The sequence below is a fragment of the Otolemur garnettii genome, unplaced genomic scaffold, assembly GCF_000181295.1.
Source record: "Otolemur garnettii isolate 467f Iridium unplaced genomic scaffold, OtoGar3 scaffold00016, whole genome shotgun sequence".
Classification (NCBI taxonomy): domain Eukaryota; kingdom Metazoa; phylum Chordata; class Mammalia; order Primates; family Galagidae; genus Otolemur; species Otolemur garnettii.
The window spans coordinates 9,944,193-9,959,278 of NW_003852411.1; the positions used below are offsets into that span (position 1 = coordinate 9,944,193).

General features: G+C 45.1%; 1 protein-coding gene across 1 annotated transcript in view; it reads left to right on the top strand.

Moving 5' to 3' along the window:
- COLGALT2 (collagen beta(1-O)galactosyltransferase 2) overlaps window positions 1-6,247 on the top strand; it is a 98,832-nt gene extending 92,585 nt beyond the window's left edge. The window contains exons 10-12 of the mRNA XM_012802617.2: window positions 561-688; window positions 4,137-4,343; window positions 5,856-6,247. Coding sequence (XP_012658071.2) covers window positions 561-688; window positions 4,137-4,343; window positions 5,856-6,132 — 612 coding nt within the window. The 3' untranslated portion in view covers window positions 6,133-6,247. The remainder of the gene's footprint in view (window positions 1-560; window positions 689-4,136; window positions 4,344-5,855) is intronic.
- Window positions 6,248-15,086: the final 8,839 nt, after the last annotated feature.

Here is a 15,086-nt window from a genome sequence, read left to right on the forward strand (position 1 = left end):
GAAATGTCTCTTGAATGCCTTTTCTCTTTTAATGATCCAGTCTATGCCTTTTTTTCCACCTTAACCTTTAAACGAATGTCATAGGTATGTATAAAAGTATGATAAGGTATAGCTCAATGAAATTTCACAAGCTGAACAACACACCCCTGTTAATCAGGACCCATATCAATACACAGGCTACCAATATCCCAGAAGTGGCCTCTCTGGTCACCAGTCCCTGAGGATAGTCACCCTCCTGACTTCTAACAACACAGACTAGTTTTGCCTGTTTTTGTGATCTCTTTTATATGAACAGAATCATATGGAATGTGTAATCTCCCAACATGACGTTTAGGAGAGTCATCTATGACATTGCATTTAATTGGAGATCATACATTTTATAAATACACCATAGTTTATTTATTCACTATATTGTTGACGGGCATTTACTTAGATTCCAGTTCTGAGCTATTACAAATTATGCTACTTATACTCAGGACTTTTCATAAATATTCTTATTTGTCTGACAACATGAGTATCAAACTTTTCATGCGGTGTCTTCCCACTGATGACCTTCACAGGTAATTGACCGAGAACTGCAGAAGACTCTTGTTATTGAGGATGATGTGCGTTTTGAGCATCAATTTAAGGCAAAGTTGATGAAGCTGATGGATGACATTGACCAGGTTCATCTGGACTGGGAACTGATGTGAGTGACAAGACCAGCTTAGCAAAGAGTTCTGAGTCCTTTCCAACAGGCAGAGAGCCCCATGTCCCCAGCTGGTAGGAGACACAGCTTAAGCTTTCATTTACCTGGTTTTCTCTCTATAAATGTTCTCAGAATCAAAGTGGGTAGAGGGTGAGCACTGCTTTTTACATCTTTCTACTCTTCAGGGTAAAAATGTATAGGGAATTCTTTATGAGCCTGGAGTCTGCCTGCAGATCCAGGGCTTTAGGACAGAGTGAAGGTGGGGCTCTGAACGCTTTCATGGAAGCCCAGCGGAAATCCCACTTGTGAAGCAGTGTGGCATGTGGAGGGGTATGAAGAGGGAGGAGAGACATTCTAGCAAGGGCAAAAGTCCTGGGTCATACATAAGCCTCAGCTCCCAGGAGAGCAGGTGGGAACTTGGAAGGGCAGCCAGAGAAGTCCCCTTTTGGGAGATGAGGTTGCATGGACAAAGAGAGCTCTCACAGCTGGATTTGGGAACTAACACAGGGAACCCAGGCGCATCAAGGGAGTGCTGGCTCTGAGCTGACATTCAGCTAATGCTCTTTGTCTGCTACCTCTGGGAACTGAGTCCCTCCCTCCCTCCCTCCCTCCTTTCTTTCTCTCCTTTTCTTCCTTTCTTCTTTCTTTCTCTCCTTCCTTCTTTTCTTCCTTCCTTCTTCTTTTTCTTCTCTCCCCTTCATTTCCTTTTCAAAACAGAACAATGGTTTTATTTCCCTTCAATGAAGCAGAAAGTTCCCAAGCATTATGTCCATTCCCCAGCTGTGTGTCAAAAGCAATCCATCAAATCAGGGCCTGTTCCTTTGGAGCAGCTGCTGCAGCAAAATCCCCAACTTCTCTCATCCTCAGAGGGAAACTTAACTCTGGCCCTGGGTGGAGTACTTGTTCTCTCAGTAAATGGACCATTCTGAGTTCACAAGAAACCTAGCAATGGCTCAGCAAGCCTATTAGAAATAGACCCAGAAGTCAGTACTATATAATAAAAAGAGATCTGCTCCCTGTCAGATACCAGCCCTGTGATTAGCTCTGGTATTCTGCATGGTCCCTTTGAGATCAGTTTCTTCCTGTATCCTGCAGAAGTTGCTGTGTGTCAGCCTTTCTGAATCTCTGGCTCTGTAGCCTGTGGTTAAGGCCTCATAGACATGAAGCCTGGAAGCCATTTTATGTCCACGTAACTTTGTAAAGGCAGCTTTCACTTGAGCCTCATAATCTCAGAAGATAATTCAAGCTGTCTAGGGCTCAGAATCAGTATACATCCCTGTCCATGTGTGCTTTTCTCATGACAATGTACCAACAGAGCCAAGGAGGAAAAACAGTTGTCCTGATAAGGGTACAAGAAAAAAAAAAGTTTTCCAAATTTCACAGGTTGATCAAGTCAAAATAAGCTATTAAAATCTATTATAAAGTCTCAAAGAACAAAAGAAGTTTCAAATTTTATCTCTCACTTTCTAAAATAAAGAAGAAACAAATGATACTTAAACCCAAAACCTGAAAGCTGTCCATGATTGCTGAATTAAACTTTTCCAGAAAAAGAAAATAGTAAATGGGAATAATAGGTAGAGTCATTGGAAACATCTAGAAAGTGCTGATTAATAGAAATATAACATAAGCCATATGTCATTTCAAATTTTCTAGTAATCACATTAAAAAGGCATAAATTGGGGTGGCACCTGTGGCTCAAAGGAGTAGGGCACCGGCCCCATATGCCGGAGGTGGCGGGTTCAAACGCAGCCCCGGCCAAAAAAAAACTGCAAAAAAAAAAAGTATAAATTGAAGTTAGTTGTAATAATATATTTTATTTAACCCAAATATTATTTTAGCATGAAATTAATATTTATAAACCATTAATGAGTTCATTTACATTCCTTTCTATATACTAAGTCTTCAAAATCCTGTGTGTATTGTCTATTTAGACTATATCTCAACCCAGAAGCTAAATTTTTAGCTGTTAAAGTGCAGTTCTACCAAAACAATAAACTTATTTCGTGGAAAAAAAAAATATTTTACACAGATTTGGGGCGGTGCCTATGGCTCAAGTTGTAGGGCCACAGCCCCATATACTGAGGGTGGCAGGTTCAAGCCCAGCCCCAGCCAAAACTGCAAAATGTATATTACACAGATTTAATATTTGACTTCAAATTGGTTAAAATTAATAGAGAATTAACTTAAGAGTATTAAGTTAGTTCCTCAAGTGCTCAGTAGGAATTTCTTTTCCATTCCCTGATATGTGAGAGAAATTCAGACTGGGTCGTCTGAAAAGATAGTCATGGAAAAGATGATCACACCTATGGTGCATCTTACAAGGGTACATGTGAAATGTACTAGGCGTAGAATATAAATGTCTTAACACAATAACTAAGAAAATGCCGTGAAGGCTATGTTAACCAGTTTGGTGAAAACATTTCAAATTGTATATAAAACCAGCACATTGTACCTCATGACTGCATTAATGTACACAGCTATGATTTGATTTTTAAAAATGAAAAAAAAAAAAGATAGTCATTAAAAAGATAGACGTTTGAGGTACTCAGAAGAAGTGAAGGCTGAACAGAGATTTGTTCTACAAATCCTAGGATGCTTTGACAAAAGAGGGAGTCTCTTAAATTTTGAAAGAGATTATTCTAGGGCAGAACAGAGGAAGTGCTGCTTTATCTAGCAGGCAAGAAACAGACAGCGGGCAATTCCCCGGCTTGCTCCAGTGAAGCCTGCACCAAACAGGCTCCAGACAGAAGGAAAGGAGCGCAGAACCTTTAGAGTAGCCTGAGGAAGGCGGGAGTGGCTGCAGGCACACCTGGCATGGTAGGAGTTGTTCATAGAGGACAGGATGTGTCCTAGGAGGGAGCACAAGCAGAACTAGGTGAGTCTAACAGGCAAAAGCGTTTCGGGTCATTCATATTCCCCAAAAAGAAACCTGCAGGGCCACTGTTGGCTTCCAGGCCCTTCACTGCAGACTGTCTCTTTGCCCCAGCCTTTTCTGTTCTGTGCTTACCATCAGCATTTGGAGTGCTGTGCAGAAGACATCCAAGACTGAACCTTTGGGGACACGAAGACAACAGATTTGGGATTCTCACATCTGGCCTTTTTTGTGCCTTTCCAACCTTTGTAAACACAGCTGGAGATCTCACGTCATCTTTGGGAAACAGTCCGCAAGCTCTTTTACTCACCCTGTCTTTCCTTTCTGGCTTGAACACAGTCTCCTAGGCAGGAATAGTTGGGGTGTTGATAAATGGAGCCCAGAGAAATGGCCTCGCTGATGGGAGATGGCAGTCGTGGTTGGTGATGGGATCCACTTTGTAGTGTGATGCATTTCATGTAAAATACAGTTGGTCCAAGCTTTCAAAGATGTCCGTGTAAACCAAAGCCTGGTCCCAACCTTATCAGTGGCTAATATTTAAGTTGGAATTTTTCTCCTCTGCCCATTTCCTTATAGTTATATTGGTAGGAAGAGGATGCAAGTAAAAGAACCAGAGAAAGCGGTGCCCAATGTGGTGAATCTGGTTGAAGCTGACTATTCCTACTGGACTCTGGGCTATGTCATCTCTCTGGAAGGAGCACAGAAGCTGGTTGGAGCCGATCCTTTTGGGAAGATGCTGCCAGTGGATGAGTTTCTGCCAATCATGTACAACAAGCATCCTGTGTGAGTCTCCCTGGACTGCCTCTCTGTTCCTTGGGCTCAGTTTCTTCAAGAATCACACTACTTGGTTTCTAATAGTACTTGATATTTTCTAAAATTTTCCTAAATAATCTTTCCATAATGAGTGAGAAAGGCTGACTCAAGTGATTATCCCTTACACAGATAGGAAAGATGAGGCAGAGAGGGTATCTTGCCCAGAAGTTCTTTATGATACCCAGTTGGCAGTTTAACTGAAGATAATTGGGTTGATCCCTTCATTGTATTTGCTCTTCTTACTTCCATAGCCTCATACACCTCAAGGTGAAGGTTATCTTCCTAAGCACCTCAAAATCCCTAGGTCATTTGGCTCAGGTCATCATGTGAACTGTTCGTGAGGCAGTGGTACCTGTCCTTGCAGAGGTCAAAGTCTGGTCAGAAACCCAGTCTCATGAATAAGTCATCTTGATGCTTATCAAGATGCTTGCCATCCCAGAGATGTGGAAGAGCTTTGGGGTTGTGGATGTGACACCTGAGCGAGGTGTCGTGGAAGAAGATGGCTATGTGATGCTCAGAGTTCTCATGGCCCAGGAGCTTACTCTGATTCATCACTTATCAAAAGCGGTGGTAACTGATAATTTACCTGTAAGACTCCCCTTTAAGACAGGAATAGTCTTACATCTCTGTGTCCCTAGAGTCTTGTACAAATGCTTCCCATAATAGCTGTTCAATCAATGACTCCAAAATTCATTAATGGAGCAGGAACACAGGTTCTAACCTCAGTGCCTTCTCTCCATTGCTAGGTGCTCTCTTCATTAGATGGTCTTCATTTTAGCTGCTAAGATTTCCTGTACTGCATCATGTTCATTTTGTCTCCTGTCCTTCGTAAGAATGGAGCTCCTTGTTCTCTTTTGTATAACATATTAGAGTCTGGTTTTATTTCTGTGTCCTGGCAGAAACGTGGAGGTCAAACCATTATCTCCCAAACAGAAGAGAAATAAATACTTACAGTGCACTCACAGACCTAGGTGCTGTCCAGAAGTCACCTTGTGTACTCTACACAGGAGCCCTGGGAGGAAGGCCAAGTCATCCCTCTCTTTTAGACTTGCTGGAGCCAAGCTGGCATGGCTCCAGGCTCCACCATGTCACCTACCCCATCACTGCTGTCCAGAACTCAAGTATCTCATTAAACTAGGATCAGGGCATTTTTGTAAAGAGATCGTATTTATTTATCATTATGATGCAACAGAGCTTAATTTTTAACTTTCAAAGTAAGACCTGAAAATCATCCTTTGAACTTGTCCATCCGAACACAATAGAAAGAGACTGACCTTTTTGCTTGTGTGTCTGAGCAGAAAACTTCTAAAGGGACCTTTATTACGTTTGTGCCCTGACGTTTTTCACAAAGAATACACCATAAAAAATGATGAAATGAATCTATGACAGTTCACGAGACAGCAGCAAGCGGGGCCCCTCCACTCCTTGCCCCTCTTCCATAAGCCTCCTGCCCCTCATGCCCTGTGCTCCTCTTGTTTTCAGAGCCGAGTACAAGGAGTACTATGAATCCAGGGACTTGAAAGCCTTCTCCGCCGAACCATTGCTCATCTACCCCACACACTACACAGGCCAGCCAGGGTACCTGAGTGACACAGAGACCTCGACCATCTGGGACAACGAGACAGTGGCCACCGACTGGGACAGGACACATTCCTGGAAGTCCCGCAAGCAAGGCCGCCTCCACGGTGATGCCAAGAACACAGAGGCACTGCCACCACCAACCTCCGTGGACACTGTACCTTCGAAGGATGAGCTCTGAAGGTTCCCTAGGAGAGTGACCCATGTTGGTTCATCAGTCTTCGGTTTTTCTAAAGGGCTATTCATCTGTATCCCTCAGTTTTGGGTTTGTTTGGGGTTTTTTTGCAGTTTTGGCCAGGGCCAGGCTTGAACCCACCACCCCTGGTTTATGGGGCCCGCGCCCTACACCTTGAGCCACAGGTGCCACCCAGGGGTTTGTTTTTTTTAACTGGTCACACTCATCTGACCAAAGTGGTCTGATGTGATAGATTAAAGTTAACACTGTTTTTGGCAGTGGAGGAAAATAGGGAAATTAAGCCCAAATTTCCTAGGATGGCTAAAAGGTAGGCTTTATGGAAACTGTTAAGGTAAACTTTAATCCAGACACCTAATTCTTCAGCTCACTACTGGTATGATGTTGCTTCCCACATCAAGGTTGAACAATGCAGCTCAGAGTCTTGCCCGAGAGAAGGCAGTCACCAAGCTGTCACATCAGTAAATAGGTAGTCACAGAAGCCAAGCCAGCTGGACTAAATTTAGTGCCTGGTTAGTCCATTATAGGTGGCAGATGTGGCCTTGAAAACTCCTAACCAACTGGTCAAGCTTTATTGACCAACTGGTCTAGGTTTATTTTACGTGACCTTGAAAACTTGTGTATGTAACAAGTTTGGGAGGAATCAAATCATTTAAAGTCATTATTAATTGGGCTTTTTATTTTAAAAGAATTCTTTCATGAGCCTTATTGCAAAGGAAATTTTTTTTGTCTTAGTTCTTGGTACCCAGTAGGGATGGGCATCTGTGTCTGGCGAGACTTATTGGCCCTGACCACTATGGCAAGTGGAGCTCTCAGGAAGAGCTGTGCAGTTTGCCGTGTGGATGTAATCCAGTAGCTTTGATGGTGTGTGTAGATATTTGAGGAAAAGGAACTCTTGGCCTTCTTGATGGTGGCCATTTGACTGAGAATGCTCTATTTATTAAGATAAATGTAATATATAAAGGGTGAGGGCTGGTGTATACCTCCTGCCCTGCCCCCGGGGTTCAGTTCACACTCTTCACTCCACCCCCTAAACTGAGAATGAACCACAGGTGTGAGTTTTATGAGTCACTGTTAAGAGAGCACATTTTCAGGCCAGCAACTATCCTTGCCTGGGTTTTCCATTATGTTTTGAATTATTTATTGTACAAATTGTTGGGGGGAAAACCTTGCCTATAAGACAAGGCAGAGAAGTGGAGGTTCTGAACTTTCACTGGGAAGTGGTCAGTGTGTACAGTCTGAGTCTTCTGAGTTTCCCAGCCTGGCTTTTGCAAGGAGGCCTGTTGATGGGGGATTCTAACCATCTCCATCTAAGGGGAGAAACATGGTCAGAAACAGGGGCTGGTTAAGGATTTAGGCTAACAGCCAGGACAGAGTCAGAGTTGAAGGAAGACACCCTTTCTCAGAAAATGTCCCCTAAGACTCCTTTCCGCTTTCTTCATAGATGGGTTTTTATGCAAAGTGCTGAGTTGGACTCCATGATCTCTTCCCCCTCCAGTCTGTCGTCCTGGGATATCTCATGATGGTTTGCCTCAGGTTTACGCTCTCACTCCCTCATGCTGTAAAACCTGGGCTCCAGAATCCCCCTCCCAAACATCCCATATAAGCACCTGTCCTCTTCAATGTCCATACCCCATGGCAGCCATGCGGCACTAGCCATGCAGTACCAACAACCTGAGCTTTAACTTTGACTAATGTGGAGGGCTCTTCACAGCAGAGCCTATGGATGATGGGTGCTATATATGCAAGCTTAGAGCTCTCTCTTCAGGTGTCCCCCAGCTTAGGACAGCAAGGCAGACGCCAGCCTTGGGCTTCCTGACTCAATTGTGGATATTCTTCTATATTGACTAATAAGCCAAAGACTAAGAAAAGGAATCTCACCCAACTCCAGTGTTCACTGCTTAGAACTGTCAGAGCTTGACAGAAAGTGCATCTGGGGAGCTAGTGAAAAATCCTAGGTGATTCCTGAAATTTCCTTGGGTATTTGGTATTGCGTTTGCATATTTGAGTGTGTGCAGGTGTGCATGGCTTTAATGATTTTTTTAATGGGGTGGGCTAGAATATTGGGGGTGAAGGAAGATTGAGTTGATTTTTTTGTGTGTTATTTTGTTTAATGTGTTTCCCTTCTTCCCTGTCAGCTGGTCTGACAGGTTTAAGAATTCTTGTTCTTAAAAGACAGTGGGCTTAAAATCTAGAATTTTAGATTAGGACTGTTCTACTGTGAATAAAGTTCTGGCTCTGTTGGCCCAGCCTTTGTTTCTCCATGCTCAGGTCTGGAATCCCAAGCAACGTTCTTTTCTTGTGAATATTGCGGACTACAGATCTAGGATTTCTTTTTTAAAGTCTTCAGAGGTTTCTTGACCTTGTTTGTCCTGTTTCCCTTCCGGTCTGAAGCCAAGCCATCTGATCTTCACAGTGTCATGTGAGGCCTTCAGTAAGAGACCTTTGCCTCTGGCCTGGCACCTGCTCTGGGCCTCAGGATGTTAAATCGGGTCTGGATTCCTCTTGGGATCCAAGATGGGGTCTACTGGACAGACAACCTGACTTCAGCAGTGCTGGTGCTGCTGCACGTGGACTGAGCATCCATAGTTTGCAGAGGACATGCCACATGGACCTTGCTCTGGGTTCACTCAGGCCTATTGCAGGAACTCTGGAAAACAAGAAAGAACTGACGTCCAGCACCCTACACTGCCTGTCTTGCTGTGCTGTTTCAGGGCAGGGAAGTGAAAAACTACTTGCCTTCTGGAGCTCTTCATGAAAAAATAAAGAAAAAAAAATGAGCTCTAAGTTATGACTGTTCCTTGATTTCTCAAACACCAATCAATGGCCACTGCTGTGATTTCCAGGTCTGCTCTAGGTCAGGGATGGTGGAGGCCAGCGGTGACCATCACTGCTATGTGATCCCCTTGTGATCCCCAAGTGAACGGAAGCCGGGGACTGCCTTTCCTGTGCAGTGAGGACTGTTTTAGTCTGATGGGTTTGTGGGTACAAGAGGACAGAGGGGGCCCTGGAAGGGTATGAGGGGAGGTATCCATGCTTTAGGTCAGTCTATCCATTTACTGAAGGGTACTGAGATACTTGTTCAAGGCCAATGAGCCTTTTCCTGGAGAAAACGAGAACAACAACAGAAAAAAAAATCCTTGCTGGCTTCAGTGGCCGTAGATCAGAGCAAACTTTCCCCCAATCTCAGAACCCATGCTGTCAGCCCTGTCTTGTTTCAGGCCTTCTTCTGGGCACTGAGATGCTCGGAGGACTGGGTAACATCCCAACTGCTACAGGCTCCACAGTCCACGGAGGAGCAGTGAAAGCAAGAAGCTGCAAAATGGGGCTTTGCTGCAGGACCCCAGCAAGCCTGGTTCTGCCAAGGACTGTTGGGGCAGCTTTGCTGGGAAGGTGATGTTTGGGTTGGGTTTTGGAGGATGGATGGGAGTTCACAAGAGGGTTGGTTGGGCACAATGGGTGGGAATGTCTTGCAGACATTGGAAGGCAGGACTGTGAAAGGAGTGCATGGGAGTGATGGGAACTCAGGGGACAAAGGTGGGAGCATGAGTTGTGTGCTGGGGATCACAACAGTAAAGGAGACTGAGATATAATGATGATAGTGAGGTCAGGTGGCTGCTGCCCTGTCTGGGCTACCCTACCACAAATACAGGGGCTGACATTTCAGGGAGGTTCCTAGGTTTGGTTGCTTTCCTGACAGAGGTTTTCTCTGCAGATATTTTAGAGGTTTCCAGTAGAATTTGATGTCTAAAATTAGAAATGTTGGCTCAGCGCCTGTGCACAATGGTTATGGTGCCTGCCACATACACCAAGGTTGATGGGTTCAAAACTGGCCTGGGCCAGTTAAACAACAATGACAACTGCAACAACAACAAAAAATAGTTGGGCATTGTGTCAGACGCCTATAGTCCCAGCTACTTGGGAGGCTGAGGCAAGAAAATCACTTAAGCCCAGAGAGTTTGAGGTTGCTGTGAGCTGTGATGCCACAGCACTCTACCTAGGGAGACATAGTGAGACTCTGTCTCAAAAAAAGAATAATAATAAAACTAGAAATGTTCCCATTCAAATACAAACTTGGAAATTTTAGATTTTTCACTGGTTGGAGAAAATCTCTCCAACTACTAACTGTAAAATAAAAATGAGTCTTTTTTTTTTTGCAGTTTTTGGCCATGGGCCTGGTTTGAACCCACCACCTCCTATATATGGGGCTGGCACTCGACTCCCTTTAGCCACAGGGGCCGCCCATAAAGATGAGTCTTCCCAGGAGGTTTTCCACAATGTACTTCTGAGACAGTCTCTTCAATTAAGCAGGGGGAGGGTGATCCAGAAGAGATCTCCGTGACCGACAAGAAATTAATTTAGTAAGGCCTGGATGGCGCTGAAGAGCAGTCTCCTTAGTAAAGTATCTCGAGAATGGAAAAACAAGCATCCCACGTACTCAATCCTAAATTGAAACTAGAAGATCAACAATACAGGTCCGCCCGGGGGGAAAAACACAATTGAATTCAAGAAGTGTTAATTAAATTCAGATTAATAAAAGGGTTCGTAGGGTTAGATTACATTGTTTGCATTTGCTAGGAGAAGTCTAAGTTGTATTTGAGGCCTTCACCCAGAAGGTGTGCCATACACCCCTAGATTGTAGCCATGAGGTGGGAGTTTCCTGAGCCCCCTCCCTCCTTTCATCCCCCCCACTTCTTTTCTTTTTTGGCCGGGGTTGGGTTTGAACCCGCCACCTCCAGTATATGGGGCCGGCACCCTACTCCTCTGAGCCACAGGCACGGCCCCCCTTCCCCCTTCTTGAATTTAATTGCACTTTACCCTCATGCAGACCTGTAGTTGTTTATCTACTACTTTCAAATTAGTATTGAGTACATGGGATCCTTGTTTTTCCATTCTTGAGATACTTTACTAAGGATAATATTCTTCAGCTCCATCCAGATAAATACAAAAGATGTAAAGTCTCCATCTTTTTTTTTTTTTTTTTGCAGTTTTTGGCCAGGACTGGGTTTGAACCTGCTACCTCCGGCATATGGGGCCAGCACCCTACTCCTTTGAGCCACAGGTGCTGCCCAAGAATGAATCTTTTTTTTTTTTTTCAGTTTTTTTTTGGCTGGGGCTGGGTTTGAACCCACTACCTCCAGCATATGGGGCCAGCACCTTACTCCTTTGAGTCACAGGCACCGCCCCTAAGTCTCCATCTTTTTATGGCTGAATAGTATTCCATGGTATACATATACCACAGTTTATTAATTTGTTCATATGTTAACAGATATGTGCATTGTTTCCACATCCTTGTGGTTGTAAATTGAGCTGCTTTAAACATTCAAATGCAAAAGTCCTTATGGTAAAATGATCTTCTGGGTAGATATCTAGTAATGGAATTGTGGAATCACATGGAAAGTTGACTTTTAGCTCTCTGAGATTCTCCATACTTCTTTCCAAAAAGGCTGTATTAGCTTCAGATGCTGGCATGGGTGTGGAGAGAAGGGACCACTTAAACACTACTTAATGGGATTACTAAAACATGTAAATATGACAAAGTCAAGTGAAAGTGAGGCTGGTCTTTTGAGAAGAAGATAGCATGCGATGGTGACATAGTCAGAAAAACAAGAGCAGGCAGCTTTGGAAGTAATCATTACACCCATGTCAGGGGTTGTGATGTTTTCTATTCCAAGGAGAACCTCCTGCCCTCAGACATCCTGATTTACTGTAGTGAGAGAGGAAGGCCTTGTGAGCTGCTGGTGGCGGCCCTAAGTCAGTGCAGGGTGACTGAGATAGGACGAAAGGGTTGGCCAGGGGAGGCCACTGAGTCCTTTTCTACCTGTTTGGAGAAGAAAGAAGTAATGACGGTGGGTTTCAGCAGATTACATGGAAAATGGTGCCTCCTCTTGTCACAAAGACAGAGCAAGAGCGATTTAGGTGAGCTTTCAGAAATAATCTATAGACAGCATTGTTAGACACTGAATGGGATCCCAGGGCAAGTGGCAGAATGGCTCCATTCAAATTTGTTGGTTGGGCAGGAGAATGGCTTCTTTTCTGTTCTGTCAATGACCTCAAATGGCCTAGTTTGTTTTTGTTTTTTTTTTCTTCTACCCACAGATGTGTTAATACTTGAGATGAGCTTTGCTTCCACTGCTCCTGGGACATGAGCTGTGTTGCTCCCAGCCATCCTCCCTTCTGCCCTCAAAAAGGGTGGAAAGAATGAAGAATAGTCTCCGAGGACTGGTTTCGCTTTATTTTTAATTTACTGAGTTTATTTTTATGCCTCTCCCTGTACTTTCTTCAGCTTGGCTTCCTCTGGAAGGGGTGTTTTAATAAAATCACCATGTCTGCGCCATTCTGAGGCCTGCAAAGCACCTGTCCCTGGCCCCCGTGGGTCCAGAGAGAACTCTGGATGTTTCCCGTTCTCGGGGTGGCCAGATGTCTGGGCTCTTGCTTGTAGAGGAATTTGCTTTGTAGAGTGGAGTCTCTATTCTTCAGAGCAGCTTAGAAATAACCAGTGACAAAGTGCCCGATCCCCAAAGGAAATTAAAAATTTGGAGTGGACCCCCCAGATATGAGTTGAGTTGTGCAAATTTTGATGGCTCAATCTGAAAGGTTCTTAGCTGTTTTTTAAAAATACCAGCATGAATCCTGAAGACTTGAAGAGGGTTCTGTGATTGCCCAGGCTGGGTGCAGGAGAGCAAACTAACCACCCAGAGCTGTGTGCAAGGGACCCAGTAGCACAAGCTCTCTGAGAATGTGAGGGCCAGGAGAGAGGCTACTTCCAGAGTGCCACACCCAGAGCTAGCTGCTGCTGCTCTGAGCTGAGTCCAGGAGAGAAGGGCGAGGACAGAGAGAGGAGACGAAGTTCAAGCCCACCAGTGGAGACAGGGGCGTTGATACACAGGCCAAAACAGAGGAGAGGGAACCAAAGGGAGAAATGGTAGGAGGGAGGCTTAAAATGGAAGTGGTGACAGCCTGGACCTTAAAGTGACTAATTGAAACTTTTAAGCCTGCAACAGCAACACTGGGGGACAGTGTGCTGGTGAGAGCTGAGCAGCCTACCAAGGAAAGATGGGACACGCAGTGCCCCCAATGCCGTGCTCTGAATCGTCCCTGGATAGGGCCTGCACAGCCAAGGGGAGGAAGGACCCAGAGCAGGGAGCACAGCTTCTGGTGAGAGAACCAGTCTAAGAAGGTGGGGGTCCTGGCCTGATGGGAATGGCTGCCAGAGCTATGGCGGGCGATCTCTGCAGCTGCGAGAGGGCCACCCAGCTCAGGGTATTCCACACCAGCTGGCCTCTCCTGATGAAGCCCAACCAGCCCAACTCCACCCCGCAAAGCCCGTGGGCCGGCCGGGCCTGCACGCCTGTCTTCGTGAGCCTCTTTGGATGTGCCTATGGAACAAGCCACAGGAGCCCTGGATACCCTCCAATCCATGAGTCAGTCTACCCCCAAAGCAGCAACAGCAGGCTTAGCTTTTCTCAGGATGTCCCACGCGGAAGCCCCACCTCCAGGAGTTTACATCTGGACCATCTGGCTCAGAGGGTAAGAGCTGGAGGGTCTCTCTCTCTCTCTCTCTCTCTCTGCTGGATACACTATAAAGGAGCTTGCAGCTCCAGCCCCGATCAACCTCCCACCGATGAGTTCTCATATATTGATGATTCAGCTGATGTTGGCTGCAAATTCTCAGGTAACAGTTTGCTGAAGACTTGGGGGTTAGGATCAGAAATGGATGTCTGGGGACAAGCTAACAGTCTCATTTAGAATGCTTCTGTTTCAAAAGTTGCACCTTGATTTGTTTTTATATGGCAGGAGCAATTCAGAGAGTTTAAATCGTTCACTGCCCCTTAAAAAACAAACAAACAAAAAACAAAAACACTTGCTTTCCTAGTATTCCTTTTCATTATTGTGTATAAACTGCGACTGTAGCACACAAGGTTACTTTGGGATTAAACAATGGTGAGAATGAAAAGGATTTCTTCTGAGAAGCTGTGATAAAGCAATTGAGTACTGATAACTGACGTGGCTTCTGAAGAGGCTGAGCTGGAGGTCCCAGTGGCATCCACTCTCCCTTCATTAACTCCTCCATGGCTGGTGTCACTTTTCCCATCTTGGAGGCTCTTCTCCTGCACCCACCCCTGTAGGATGTAGCCAAGTCTAGGCTCAGAAACAGATCCAAATCCCCGCTGGGGGGCTCACTCACGGTAACCCTAATCTTTATAGTCCTGGTTCCTCATCTGTGACAGTGAAATAATGCTCAGTGTAATAGCTGGCTGCACTCTGACCAGATTGTTCCTTGGAGACTTCAAAGAACCAACCAGATGTGCATCTGACCAAGACTGCGTGTGTGAATTCACGTGAATGGCAGGCTGGGGAGGGAACCAGCCATCCCAGGGCTTCTCTCCAGCCCTGCAAGTCTGTGGAGAAGTGCCTTTCTGGATGGCCTGCTTAATTCAGTGCCTGGCCCAGTGTGCTGCTCAGAGTGGGGTCTCAGCTCAGTGCTCTGCCCCCAAGCCTGAGCAGCTTAGCTCCACTGGGCCTCAGCCCGGAATCTGGACTGTGAGGCCACTGACGACATGATTCATAAGGTGCCTGCAAACTCTTAATATCATATACTCTGGATTCCACAAACTGCCAAATAAGCAAATTGCTGCTACACAGGTTACTGTCTGGGGAGAGATGTTGAGAAACCATATCCAGTAATGGTTTCCTAATTCTGAGACCATAAGAATTAAATTTGCCTGGCTCATATTTGATCTGGTGGTTTATGTGTAAACACTTTAAATTTCCTAGACTTTTTTTAACTTGACATATAACTACATCTGTAAAGTAGCTCTTCGCTTTGTCAAAGTAGGGACCACATCATAAGTATGTAAATTGGCTCAGCGCCTATAGCTCAACCGGCTAAGGCACCAGCCACGTACACCTAAGGTGGCGGGTTCGAATCCCCAGCCCGG